Source organism: Phascolarctos cinereus, unplaced genomic scaffold, assembly GCF_003287225.1.
Source record: "Phascolarctos cinereus isolate Bilbo 61053 unplaced genomic scaffold, phaCin_HiC Scaffold_9;HRSCAF=440, whole genome shotgun sequence".
Taxonomy (NCBI): domain Eukaryota; kingdom Metazoa; phylum Chordata; class Mammalia; order Diprotodontia; family Phascolarctidae; genus Phascolarctos; species Phascolarctos cinereus.
In genome coordinates this window covers 90,564,528-90,578,503 of record NW_027556402.1, presented here as the reverse complement: position 1 = coordinate 90,578,503, position 13,976 = coordinate 90,564,528, and the positions used below count along the sequence as shown (strand labels likewise).

The window sequence follows — 13,976 nt, the reverse complement described above, 5'->3', positions numbered from 1 at the left end:
ATTGTTCCCTCTTCCTCTCTCTCCTCTTCCCTCTCTTCCTCTCTCTCCTCTCCCTCTTTTACTCCCTCCCGTCTCCCACCCCTGGCATTGGAGAGACTGGACCAGTAGAAGACAACACATACAGTGAGAGTCACCCTTTATATCAGAAACAATCCTGGCTATGGGCTCTACAAAGGCACCAACACTTGGAGCCCAGAAGAGAGCTCCACCTAAGGGGAACTTCAGAGTACTCTATGAAGAAAGAAAAGGACTGTCAGGAACCAGGAGTTGTGTTAATCCTTTGCCACATGTGTCCCCTACATGTGTGTCTCACTACCATTCCCTGTTAAGTTTGTGCCTATTCTTCCTATGGACCCTGTAGGTAGGGAGGAGAATTTTTTTTAACTGCCATTTTTGATATTCCATTTATTAAATACCTTGGCTAAAAAGATAATTAAGTCTGTCTGTTAGTGGAAAGCAAACTGGTGGAGCCCATGAGTGACAGAACTAGAAACTCTAGCTAGTTGGGGTCACCCTTAAAACCTTGAGGAGAGATCCCCTCTGGGAATCTGGCCTGCCAATGCAAGTGGGAAAGAAGTAGCCAGAGGGAGTGCCACATATGTATTCTGTCTTTACTTATATCTGTACATGTTGTCTCCCCTAATAGAATGTAAGCTTCTTTAGGACAGGGACTGTATAATTTTTATCCTCAGCATCCAGTATATGTCTGACACACAGTAGATGCTAAATAAATGTTTGTTCATTGATTAAATTTATCTTCATATTAACTAAATATTTGGGTACCAAAAGAAGTGACATAAAATCACTGAACTCGAGTGATATTTGAAAGATTGTGGAAAAATGAGCATGGGACTGTAGGACTGGAGAAAGGCTAATGTTGTGGTTTTGTTTTTTGTTTTTTATTTTTGTTTTGTTTTTAGGAAAAACAGACTTCTGAGCTTGACTTTGATTCCTGGGAAAATCCTAGAACTGACCATTAATGGAATGATTAGTGAACATCAAGCAAAGTAGGGAAGCCAGCATGGCCTCATAAAGAATATTTGATCATTGGCACAGTGGATAGAGCACCAGCCCTGGAGTCAGGAGGACCTGAGTTTAAATCCGGCCTCAGACACATAACAGCCCTAGCTGTGTGATTCTGGGCAAGTCATTTAACCCCAATTGCCTCACTGAAAAACAAAACAAAAACAAAAAAAGAATATTTGATCATGCCAAAAGAACCTTAATTTTATTTTTTGACAGGGTTACTAAAGTAGAATACCAAGATTTTAGTAAAGCATTTGATAATATGCCTCATACAATTTTTGTGGAGAATGTGAAGAGAGATATAATATAGACTATAGTGACAATATAATTAGCTGGATTCAGACTTGTTGAATGACTTTCAAAGAGCTGTCATTAATGATTCAATGTCGACTTGGTGGGAGATCTCCAGTGGTGTGCCCTAGGGATTCGTGGTTGGCTCTGTTCAATTTAGCATTTTTGTCAGTGATTCCATTAAAGGCTCAGAGAGCATGCTTATTAAATTTGTGTAACCTGTCAGGATTCTTGGATCCTGCATCTGCCACACAGTGTGTTAGTTATCCCTCCCAGATTTCTGTCATCTGCACAGTAGTTTTATCTAGATTGGTTGTTCCCATGTGATTTTCTTGTTTAAGACACGGACTCAGAAATGAAAATAGGGACTTTCTCACTGGGCTTTGACAAGTGACTTATGACAAGGTCAGTTTCAGTAACTTCCCAAACAATTGAAAACAAAACCAGTCCTGTACACAAGTGACATCAAACTCGAAAGAGAACATTAAAATGTACATGAGTCCCTTCAGCAGCATACTGACTTAGAAAACCACATATTAACATACATATTCTAATGTATTTTTATTTATTTTGTTAAATATTTCCCAGTTTCCTAATATTTCCCTGGTTTGGACCCATTGACTGCTGTATACAGAAGCTAATTGGGCATGGTTCCACTTTCTAATGACTACTTGGGAGTAATAGGGAAACCTACGTTGAGAACTATCTGTGGAGTTATTGGCCCAGTAATGTTGGGAAATACCTTGAACGTGTTGATGTTGATGCAGTGATGCTTGAGAATTATGAAGAAAATTTCTTAGTCTTTAGTAAGTCATCCAAAATTCAGTGTCTAAATGGGAAAATACACCAATTTGGCAAAAAATCAATGTCTACTAGTATCTTCCAGTTCCCAGGAAGGGCATGTGATTTAGGTGAATTTCTAAGCCCCATGTATACATTTCATACCGGCTACTCCTGTACTTCTCAGAAATCTTTGGCTAACATTATATTTAGGCTTCAGACACCTTGTCCCCTCCCTCCCCAGTTTTTTCCTCTAGCTCAGTGCAATTCATTGGGAATGGGGTTTGGGGAGGTGGAGTGCAAGTCTAGGATCTTCTCATACTGAATTTAATCAACCAAAGCTACTGATCCATAAAACAACAAACAACAACAAAAACAGATCTCTACAGGTTTTGTGATTTCCTTGGGGACTTTTAATTCTGCACCCAGTTTCTACAGGAGATATTTGGAAAGTGGGACAGTGTTTGAACAATTATCTAGCCAGTGGATGGGAGGGGTAAACAAAGAATTTATGTCTACTTGATTAAATACCTAAAAGAGTGCACCATGAAAGCTTTCTGTGACAAGATCATTATCTACTATGGTTCCTCCTCTCCCTCCTCCCCCTCCTCCCCACTAGGTTTCTTATTCCTCAAAAGGCAACAAATCCTTGGGACTTGATTAGCCTAGAAGTGGGGCAAGGCTCTAGCTTCACCGACATAGACATATTGACCCACCTTCCTGGTCTTCCCAAAATGTCATGCCCGTGAGGATTGGGGTCAGTCATACTTTGCTGATTGTTGCAAGACCTTAGGAGTCACTACAACTTGCCCTGCTAGACCACTCCTGATTCCATATGGAGATGAAGCCTGGATCTGAATCAACCTGAGCTAAATGCTTCTATTACTTATTGTATTCTTGATGAATACTCTTTCTATCCTATGGCCTAAGTAGATCTTTTTTTTTTTTTTTTTGCTTTTTGGTGAGGTGATTGGGGTTAAGCCACTTGCCCAGGGTCACACAGCTAGTAAATGTTAGGTGTCTGAGGCAGGATTTGAACTCAAATCCTCCTGACTCCAAGGCCAGAGCTCTATTCACTGCGCCACCTAGCTGCCCCTAAATTTCCTTTTGTTAACTGTTCGATGATCTATGAGTACTTCATTTCATCCCAACTTCAAGCCTGAACTAATAACCTAAGCCAACTCTAAATCTTATGTCCAGGCTTCTTATTTTCAAGAATGTCACTTGTTGTGATGCAACTTTCAAGAAAAATTAAAAGGGATAAAATATTCCAGATAAACTGAAAAGATTGAGGTGAGAATGAGGGTTGCATATGTTTTCTGAATAATGTGAGATGTAAAAGTCATTCTGTCCTTAAAATTTCAGGAGATAAGTACCACACCTTGTGTATTTCTCTAAGGGAGTTCCCAAAGCTACTTCCAGCTTCCATGATGATAAAATTAAGTAAGTATCAGAGGATGTAGGTATATGTGAAAGAAATGATTTTTCTTAAGAGGGAAATCTTGGATTGTTTGTTTTAGCAAGATGCTTCCTAACATTTGTTTTTTTCAAAATATTTTTTTCCAATTACATGTAAAGACAATTTTTAACATTCATTTTTCATAAAATTTTGAGTGCCAAATGTTCTTCCTTCTTCCCTCCCTAAGACAGTAAGCAATTTGATATAGGTTATATGTGTGCAATCACTTTCATAAAATTTTTCCTGCCCATCTGATTTAATGATACTTTGTAAAGCTAATGTAATTTAAAAAAAAAAAAGGAAACATAATGAGGAACAACTTGGGGTTTACATTTTCATTTAGCCAGTTTGGTTCTTATTACTCAACAGAAAAATTCTCCTTGTAACATAGGGCATATTAGAAATATTTGTTCTTAGCTGTGTGACCCTGGGCAAATCATTTAACTCTGATTGCCTCACCGAAAAGAAAAAAAAATGCCTGTTCTGTAATTGATTTATTCGATAAACATTTATTGCACTCCTACTATGTGCAAGGCAATATGCTACAAGCTGGGGGAAATACAAAGATACTATATGTATATACACACACACGCACACACACACATACATACACACACGCGTGAGCTTGCATATACATACACAGATATAGATATGCTTCAGACAATACCTTAATGAAAATAGTATTTGATGGTTACATCAATACATATGACTCACTGGAGCACCAAGAAAGCTGGGCAGTTGTACCTTTGAGTTTCTTAAAATGGTATAGGCTTCTCTAGAGAAAGAAAGGAATCTTCATCTTGCTTACTTGAGCTGAAATTAGGTTTCTTCAGGGGCAGCTAGATGGCACAGTGGAACACTGGGTATAGAGTCAGGAAGACCTGAGTTCAAATTTGGCCCAGACACTTACTAGCTATGTGACCTTGGGAAAGTCACTTAATGTCTGTTGGCCTAGAAGGCAGCTACATAGCTCAGTGGGTAGAGTGCTGGAGTCAGGAAGACCTGAGTTCAAATTCAGTTTCAAACACTTATTAGCTATGTGACCCTGGGCAAGTCATTTAACTTCTCTCTGCCTAAAGCCATTGAAGGAGGAAATAGCAAACCATTCCTGTATCTTTGTCAAGAAAACCCTGTGTACAGTATGATCGGACACGAAGAGTAAGACACTAAACAACTGAACAACAACAACAAAATAGGGTACTTTGTGGATGAAAGGAGGAACTGAGGAACCCTAGAGGTAACATTATCTTCCTAAGAAGCTGTGGCAGGGACAGTCAGTCATCATTAAAACTTTTTAGCTCTAAGTTCAGTTCCAATTACCTTCCTCTTAAGATAAGAGACAGAAACAGTTGGTAGTGTTCACTAATTGGATTATTCATAACATGTCTCGAGAGAAGTTATCCCTCTTTATCCAGTTTGATGAGATGATATAATGAATCTCTTCATACCTTTGATGATTCAAATTGCCCAGTTTATCTTTGCTTTAAATATTCCAACTGATACCCCCAACCATGCCATACAAATTACCTAAGTTTTTTTTTTTAATTAATACACTGGGTTGGCATTTTAAATGTGCTGCAGGGAAGTCATGCACTGCACTTGCCAAGTCCCATTTATAGGATTAGTTGCTTGGAATTGGGGTTTTTCATTGATAGATTTATTTGCCTTTACATTGATGATGTGAAAGGATCTACTAATTATAATACTTATCATTAGTAAATTACTGGCTGGTGGCTTCTCCAGATAAAGCTATAGTGAAATTTGACTGCACTAGTGAATCCAGAATGGCTAAAGGAGGGAATTCTTATATGAGACATCTTTTTGTATTGAGAAGACTAAGGTATAGAGATTGGCAGTGGTCTCTCAGCATAGACCATTAGACTTGCAGGCCTAAGACTTGAGTTCTAAACTCAATTTGCCTACTTACTAGTTATGAGATGTTGGCCAATGGTCTATGTTAATCTTTTTTTTTTTTTAATAAGGAATTAGTAGTGAAGTTAAGAACTCTTCTTAACTTCACTCTTCTTGAACTTCAAATGAATTTATCAAGGAATGCTCAAAATATACATGGTTGTCAGAAAAACAACCTATGCAAAATTGTTGTGTCCACAGAGATTGACTCCATCAATTATATGATAAATTTGTTCAACTAAGGCCTAAGTTATTTAGATATAACCTGTTTCTGCCCCTTTTCTATAAGTTCACAATTATTGCCAGCACATTTTAGGTACTGGACCTTCAGATAAGGATCTGAGGCTTTGCCAAATTGTTTGACCTTTGTTCCTTCCCTGTCTTCAAACCATTTTGCTCCAGAGTGTCCTCATTTCCTCCTTCTCAAGCCATCAGAGACTAGCTAGAATTGTTCTTTCAATTGCTACTTGTAACTCCCCCAAACCTCCTCTCTTTCTCCTGGCCATCTTGTTTCATCCACCCTAATTACCATCACTTCCCCAAGAAAAAGTTAGAGAAAAAGCATGCTTTGTTGCAAGAAAGGAAAATGAAAGCACAAATATATAAAACTATTAGTCCAAGTTGTAAAGTTTGCCTGGGATAGAGGATTAGGATACTTCCAGTCCAGTCTTCTGCCTATTAGGCCCCAAGAATTTTCATTTAGGGGCAGCTAGGTGGCACAGTGGATAGAGAGCACTGGCCCTGGAGTCAGGAGGACCTGAGTTCAAAGCTAGCCTCAGACACATAACACACACTAGCTGTGTGACCCTGGGCAAGTCACTTAACCCCACTGCCTACCCAAAATACATAAAAAAATAAAAAATAAATGAGTTTTCATTTATTGAAATGTGTGTAATGCTGATGTCATATTTCCAATATGTCAATAATAGCTAACACTACAGAGAAATTACCTTAAAACTCAAATTTCACAGTAGGTGTTCTATTATATTTTCAGGGAGTATTCTAAAGCAGAGGTCAGCAACCTCTTTATCTCTGAATACCATTAGAGAAGTTGAGCCATTTCCATGGGTATCATTAAGCAGGCTTAAGGAATGGGTTGGAAGGAGACTTAAAAAATAGAGAGGAAAAAAATGGAGGGAGAAAACGATAAGGGACATAGGGGTGGAAATAAAGTGGGAAAGAAAGAAGAAAAAAAGAAGAGGAGAGAGAGAGAGCTCAAATAGAAGCTAGCTAGAAATGGTGAACAGTGATGAAGCAGGGAACTAGGAAGAAGTTAAGTAAAAATGATCATATAGACTAAAAACCATAGATTTATCATTCCCAAGTGATTGAAATACTTGAAGGTTACCATGCTTAACCAATGTTTTCAGTCTAAGTTTCAATACCTTACTTTATACAAGTCAGTCCTTCTTCCTCCCTCCCTTCCTTCCTCCCTCCCTCCCTCCCTCCCTCCCTTCCTCCCTCCCTTCCTTCCTTCCTTCCTCCCTTCCTTCCTTCCTCCCTCCCCCTCCTTTCCTTCCTTCCTTCCTTCCTTCCTCCCTCCCCCTCCTTTCCTTCCTTCCTTCCTTCCTTCCTCCCTTCCTTCCTTCCTCCTCCCCCTCCTTTCCTTCCTTCCTTCTTCCTTCCTTCCTTCCTTCCTTCCTTCCTTCCTTCCTCCCTTCCTTCCTTCCTCCCTCCCCCTCCTTTCCTTCCTTCCTTCCTTCCTTCCTTCCTTCCTTCCTTCCTTCCTTCCTTCCTTCCTTCCTTCCTTCCTTCCTTCCTTCCTTCCTTCCTTCCTTCCTTCTTCCTTCCTTCCTTCCTCCCTCTCTCCTTTCTTTCACTAAGAACCCATGGACCCAACAATCTCACGTGACTGAAATGCTTCTAAGTTACTACATTCAATGTTTCTAGACTAAGTTTAAATATATGCATAACAAACAACTTTATGTATTGTAAACATTATTCAGCATGCATTTAGTAAGCTCCTATGTGTTTAATAAAATATGCAAGTCACTATGCTAGGTTCGGGGGATAGAAAGATACAAAGCAGTTGTGGTCCTTGTCCTCAATAATAACAACAGCCAACATTTATATGGTACTTTAAGGTTTGCAAAACACTTCAGTTCAAATTTGGTTCAAATTCTATCTCAGTTGTTCACTGCCTATATATGACTCTGGGTAAGTTGTTTAAGCTGTGCCTCTGATCATCTCTCTTTTCTTAAATTTCCAACCCCTCCTTGGGGGCAGAGATTACCTTACTTTTTCCATTTGTACTCCTACTACATAGCACAAAAATATTTTTTAAGGGAACCATACCTATGATTTCATGAGTTTATGGAGGGAACTCCCAGGGCAAGAAAATGCCTTCTACCAATACACATCAATAACTCCTTGCAACCCATAGTTTTAGAACATTGCCAGGAGTACTGAGAAGTCACCACGTAGCCAGTATGTGTTAGTGGAAGGACTTGTACTTAGATCTTCTGGAATCCAAGATCAGCTCTCTACCCACTATCTCATCCTGCTTCTTACCTGTCACATACTAGGTACTTAATAAATATTTGTCAATTGAGTGACTGACTGATTTCTAGGGTTTCTTCTGGCTCTACACCTATGATCCTGTGCCTTGGAGGTTTTAGCCAGGGTGAGTGGGTGGATAGTACTCAGGAACACTGGGAATGATAACGGCTAGCACTTATATAGCACCTAATATATGCCAGGCACTGTACTTGTAGAGGGCCGGCTGTAAGGGTCCTATCTGGGTTTAAGATCCAGGACAAAGCTTTACCTTTGCCCAGGCTTAACCCACAGGGCTCAAGGCAGGGCTCTCCAAATCTCCCCCTGCAAGGGAGGTTCCGGAGACATTCAGTCTTATTCTCTGAACCTTAGATTTACGTATCACCCCTCTATGCAAGTGATGCCTAGGGCCAGGGAAAAGTCTTGGAGTTTTACATCCCAATCTAGGAACTCCGATTACCAGAAAATAGGTATTGTCACTTATCAGCAGATGTTCTGGGAATGTCTTACTGGGAGGACTCTTTTGTAGCTAGGCTAAGATTTTCTCTATATGACCTGTACCGTCAGATGAATAAACTGAGTCAGTCCTTACTGCTCCGCCTGGCCCACGTCTCGCATTTATTTCGCACCTTCCCCTTTGGTGTACTATCTGATTGCTGGCAACATATACTAAGCGATTTACAAATATTATCTCACTTGAATCTCACATCAACCTTGAGAGGCAGGGATTATTATTGTCTCCATATTTCAGATGAGGAAACTGAGGCACAAAGAGTTAAGTATCTGAGGCAGAGTATGAACTCAGATCTTCCTTAGTACAAGTCCAGCTCTTGTGTTACCTATCAAATCATGGACTAAGACTACACATCTTGCTGAAGTACATTTGCCAAGTAAACTTCCTTTTTGTCTCCTTTTGTTTCCTTTCTGGGAGTATAAATAAGCAGAATTTAGAAAATAGAAAGGTGTGCTATGATGACATTCTCCACTAGAGGGTGCAATGAGAGCATATAAATAAATAAGCCAAGCTAAGCTAAAGAATTCCAGGTCTGGAATATAAGGTTTATTGACCTCACTTTACAGTACAATCTTGTACATAAGTATAAACACTCACCCCCAACTCTTCCACCCCCCTTCCCCACCGGTCTAATCTTCATACATCAGGCCCTCTGGAAAAAGGCTAGGTGGACAGAAAGGGTCTTTGGGGGAGTGTCTGATGCTTTTTGTCAAACATGCCATCTGTGCTATTTATTACTTAAAGATACTACAGTACTTAACATTATAGGCCCTCAGATTTAGAGCTGAAAGGGAATAGAAGACCAAAGGGACTTGTTCAAGGTCACTCAAAGTTGGCATTTGAACCCCCAAATCCCACATTCTTTCTACTTCATCACAATGCTTAACTCGACTCCATGTTGATTATAAAGGTGTAAATAGTGACTGTTCAATTTTCCTTCCAGAGGAGCAGAGAGGTCATAGAGCCTTACATTCAGAATCAGATAGGACCTTAGGCATCACTGAATCCAACTCCTTCATTTTAAGGATGAGGGAACTGAGGCTCAGAAAGACTTAGGGGCCACATAAGGTCATAAAGAGTAGAGTTAATGACTTCTGGTGCCAAGATGGTAGAGTGAGGAAGGAACACTCTGAAACCCTGCCAAATTCCCCTCCAAACAATTAGAAAATTGCCTCAGAATTGAACTAGGAGCAGGGAAGCAGGTTACCAACCATGCAGGAAAGGTCTATGTCACTGAGATGGAAGGGGAATGAAGTCTAAGAGCAGCAGCAGCAGCCAACTTCATAGTAGGGGGCCTGTAGCAAGGCTCTAAGCCTGGAGGAATCCAACAGTGAGGCCTTGTCATCCTGCAAACCAGTAGCCACCTAGGCAAGACTGCTTTCTGTACAGTGCAACAAGGCCCCACCCCAGCAAGACACCAGCTAGGCCTTGACCTCATTGCTGACCAGTAGTGAAGCCCTGCCGTGGGGCTGGCCAATAGCAAGACCCTGCCTCTGGGGCCTGCCAGCAGAGAGGCTCTGTCTCCATAGCAACCCAGCAGCGGTGCCCCACCCATGGGGCAGATCAGTAACAAGATCCCTTCTCCAGGGCCAGCCACCAGAAAGACTGTCACAACAGCAAACCAAGGCCCCATTCCTGGGGCAGACCAGCAGCAATGCAGCACAAGGAACATAAATCATGACCAGGTGGGATCCATACCTGGAATGCAGAACTGGTTCAATATTAGGAAAATATCAGCCTAACTGACCACATCAATAACAAAACCAACAGAAGTCATATGATTATCTCAATAGATGCAGAAAAATCCTTTGACAAAACACAGCACCCATTCTTATTAAAAACACTAGAGGGCATAGGAATAATGGGAGTGTTCTTTAAAATGATAAGCAGTATCTACCTAAGATCATCAGGAAGAATTATCAGTAATGACAAAAAGCTAGAAGCCTTCCCAGTACAATCAGGAGTGAAGCAAGGAAGCCCATTGTCAACTCTGTTATTTAACATTGTGCTAGAAATTTGAGCTCTAGCAATAATAGAAGAATGAGAAATTAAAGGAATTAGAATAGGCAATGAGGAAACAAAACTATCACTCTTTGCAGATGATATGATGTTATACTTAGAAAATCCTAGAAAATCAACTAAAGAACTACTTGAAATCATCAACTACTTTAACAAAGTTTCAGGATACAAAATAAACCCACATAAATCATTACCATTTCTGTATATTACCAACAGAGTCCAGCAGGAATAATTAAAGTGAGAAATTCCATTTAAAATAACTGTAGATCATATAAAACACTTGGCAGTCTGCTTGCCAAGACAAACCCAGGAACTATATGAACACAACTAGAAAATGCTTTTCATACAAATGAAGTCAGATCTAAACAAATGGAAAAATGTTAATTGCTCATGGATAGGCTGAGCCAATAGAATAAAAATGTCAATTTTACCTAATCTATTTATTCAGTGCCATACCAATCAAACTATCAAAAATTATTTTATAGAGCTAGAAAAAATAATAAAATTCATCTGGAAGAACAAAAGCTCCAGGATATCAAGGGAATCAATGGGAAAAAAAATAAGAAAGAAGGTGGTGCAGCCATACCAAATCTCAAAACATATTACAAAAGTGGTAATTATCAAAACAATCTGGTACTGCGTAAGAGATAGAGTGCTGGATCAGTGGAATAGATTAGGTACAAATGACATAGTAAAAGACCATAGTAATCTAGGATATGATAAACACAAAGATCCAAGCTTTTGGAACAAAAACTCATAATTTGACAAAAACCACTTGGGAAAACTGGAAAACACTGTGGCAGAAACTAGTTATAGACCAACATGTCAAACTGTATACCAAGATAAAGTCAAAATGGATACATGATTTTCACATAATGAACAATACCAAAAGCAAATTAAAAGAACATGGAATAATTTATGTCAGATTTATGGATAAGGAGAATTTAGGACAAAAGAAGATATAGAGCATTACAAAATGTAAAATACATAATTTTGATTATATAAAATTAAAAAGTTTTTGCACAAACAAAACCAACGCAACCAAAATTATAAGGAAAGTCCACAACTGGGAGAGAAATTACAAGTATCTCTGATAAAGGGCTTATTTCTCAAATATATAGAGATTTATAAATTTATAAAAATTTATTTCATTTCAAATTTATAAAAATACAAGTCATTCCCCAATTGATAAATGGTCAAAGGACATGAATAGGCAGTTTTCAGACAAAGAAATCAGTTATTTATAGTCATATAAAAATGCTCAAAATCACTATTAGAGAAATGCAAATTCAAACAACTGAAACTGAATTACACCTAACACCTATCAGATTGGCTAAGATGAAAAAGAAAGAAAATGTTGAATGTTGGAGTATGTGGAAAAAATGGGACACTAACACACTGTTGTGGACTGACCTAACCATTCTGGAGCACAATATGGAACTATGCCAAAAGGGCTATAAACCTGTGTATACCCTTTGATCCACTAAGACCACTGCTAGGTCTATATCTCAAAGGCATGAAAAAAAGGGGAGGGGAACCTATTTGTACAAAAATTTTTTATACTAGCTCTTTTTGTGGTGGCTAAGAAATGGAAATTGAAGAGATGCCCACTAATTGGGGAATGGCTAAACAAGCTATGGTATATAATTATAATGGAATATTACTGTGCTGTAAGAAATGATAAGCAGGATAATTTCAGAAAAACCTAGAAAGACTTACATGAACTGATGCATAGTGAAGCGAACAGAACCAGGAGAACATTGTACACAGTAACAGTACTATTGTTCAATGAAGAACTGTGAATGACTTAGCTATTCTCAGCAATACAGTGATCTAAGACAGTCCCAAAGGACTAATGATGAAACATACTATCTGCCTCCAGAGAAAGAACTCATAGTGCTTGAATACAGACTGACACATGCTATTTTTTACTTTCATTTTTTTCTTTTATTTGAGCCTTCTTATACAAAATGACTAATGCAGAAATGTTATACATAATTGCACACATATAACCTGTATCTGATTGCTTACCATCTCAAGAAGGGAGAAGGTAAGGGAGGGAGGAAGGGAAAGAATTTGGAGCTCAAAACTTTAAATAAAAATATTAAAAAAAAAAAAAGAGTAGAGCTGAGATGTGGGTAACTTGGATATCACTCTGAGAAAAAAAATCCATTGCACTTTCAGAAAGGGCTGATACAGAACAGGTCTAACGTATTGGTATCATATAACTCCTGATGAAAAATTTCTCAGTACAAATAGAGATTGTCATCTTCAGTGCAATTTTTAGTCTTAGAGAGTTGCCTGGGAGGTTACTGGGCATTATTTGTCAAGCAAAAAGTGCCCAACTCAAGTCTTCCTAGGAGGTAGCCCTCTAGTTACAACACAACTACTGGCTCTGTGTATGTGGGGTCATGAGGCTTAATGGTAATTTTATAGAATTTTTCAGTGTTGGAAGGAACCTAAGGGTAGGGGTTTTTAACCTAGAAAGTTTGAGATTATTTTTCTTTTATTAATTTATTTTGATTTATCAACAATCACTTCCATAAGCTTTTGAGTTTTAAATTTTTCTCTCCCTTCTTCCCCAAGATGGCACACAATTTGATATAGGTGAGATCATTTTTTTTTAAAAATTTTGGATGATTGTATTTTAATAGAATTGGTTTCTTTTGCAATCTTGTTTGATGCATTTACTTTGCAAAGAGGGCCCATTCACCAGAATGCTAAAGCAGACCATGACAGAAATCCAATCCCCCTCATTTTGTCAGTGAAGAAATGGAATCTCAGAAGGTCACACATAAAACTTCAGAGTCAAGAGCAGAATCAGGTTTCCTCACTCCTTTTCATCACTTTTTTTTTTTTGAGGGGAGAGGGTCTGATCTAGACCTTGTGATTTAAATGGCATGTGAAATTCTGGTCATAGATACTACAATTATCAAAGCAAATCTCTATAACAGAGCCTTAGAAAGATGTCTGGGCCATTGAAAGGTTAAATGACTTGTCCCAGGTCACAGAACTGGTGTGTGTCAAAAGACAGGTTGCGATCTTGACTGTAAGTCCAGCCATTTTCCACCACATCATGCTTAATTAAAAGGAAATTGGGGGGGGGGCAACTAGGTGGCCCAGTGGATAGAGCACAGGCCCTGAGACACTTACTAGCTGTGTGACCCTGGGCAAGTTACTTAACTCTAACTGCCTCTTTAAAAAACAAAAAGGAAATTGGGCTGTGTAAACCTGATAATATAACTAATCTTTCAAATAGCTCAGTGGCCTCCTCACTAGCTCCCAACAAGTGGCTTCTCTTCTATCTCTAAATCCCAGCCCTCATGCCATCATCCCATGGGAATCTATGTTAGACCTATGAAAGTATTCATTGAGGCACTTTACCTGCTAGGAAAGTCCTTTTCTCTTGAAACACTTCAGCTTCCAGAATGGAATTTTTCAGAATCGCCTTTTGCATGCCTTCTTTCCTTTCTGTATTAA

At 38.9% G+C, this 13,976-nt stretch overlaps 2 protein-coding genes across 2 annotated transcripts in view; one reads left to right on the top strand and one right to left on the bottom strand.

The window, feature by feature from the left end:
- The window catches only part of TMA16 (translation machinery associated 16 homolog), a 117,357-nt gene extending 115,831 nt beyond the window's left edge, over window positions 1-1,526 (top strand). Inside the window, exon 7 of the mRNA XM_078149030.1 lies at window positions 921-1,526. Within this exon, the coding sequence (XP_078005156.1) occupies window positions 921-1,011 (91 nt within the window). The 3' untranslated portion in view covers window positions 1,012-1,526. The remainder of the gene's footprint in view (window positions 1-920) is intronic.
- MARCHF1 (membrane associated ring-CH-type finger 1) overlaps window positions 1-13,976 on the bottom strand; it is a 478,951-nt gene that overhangs the window by 36,458 nt on the left and 428,517 nt on the right.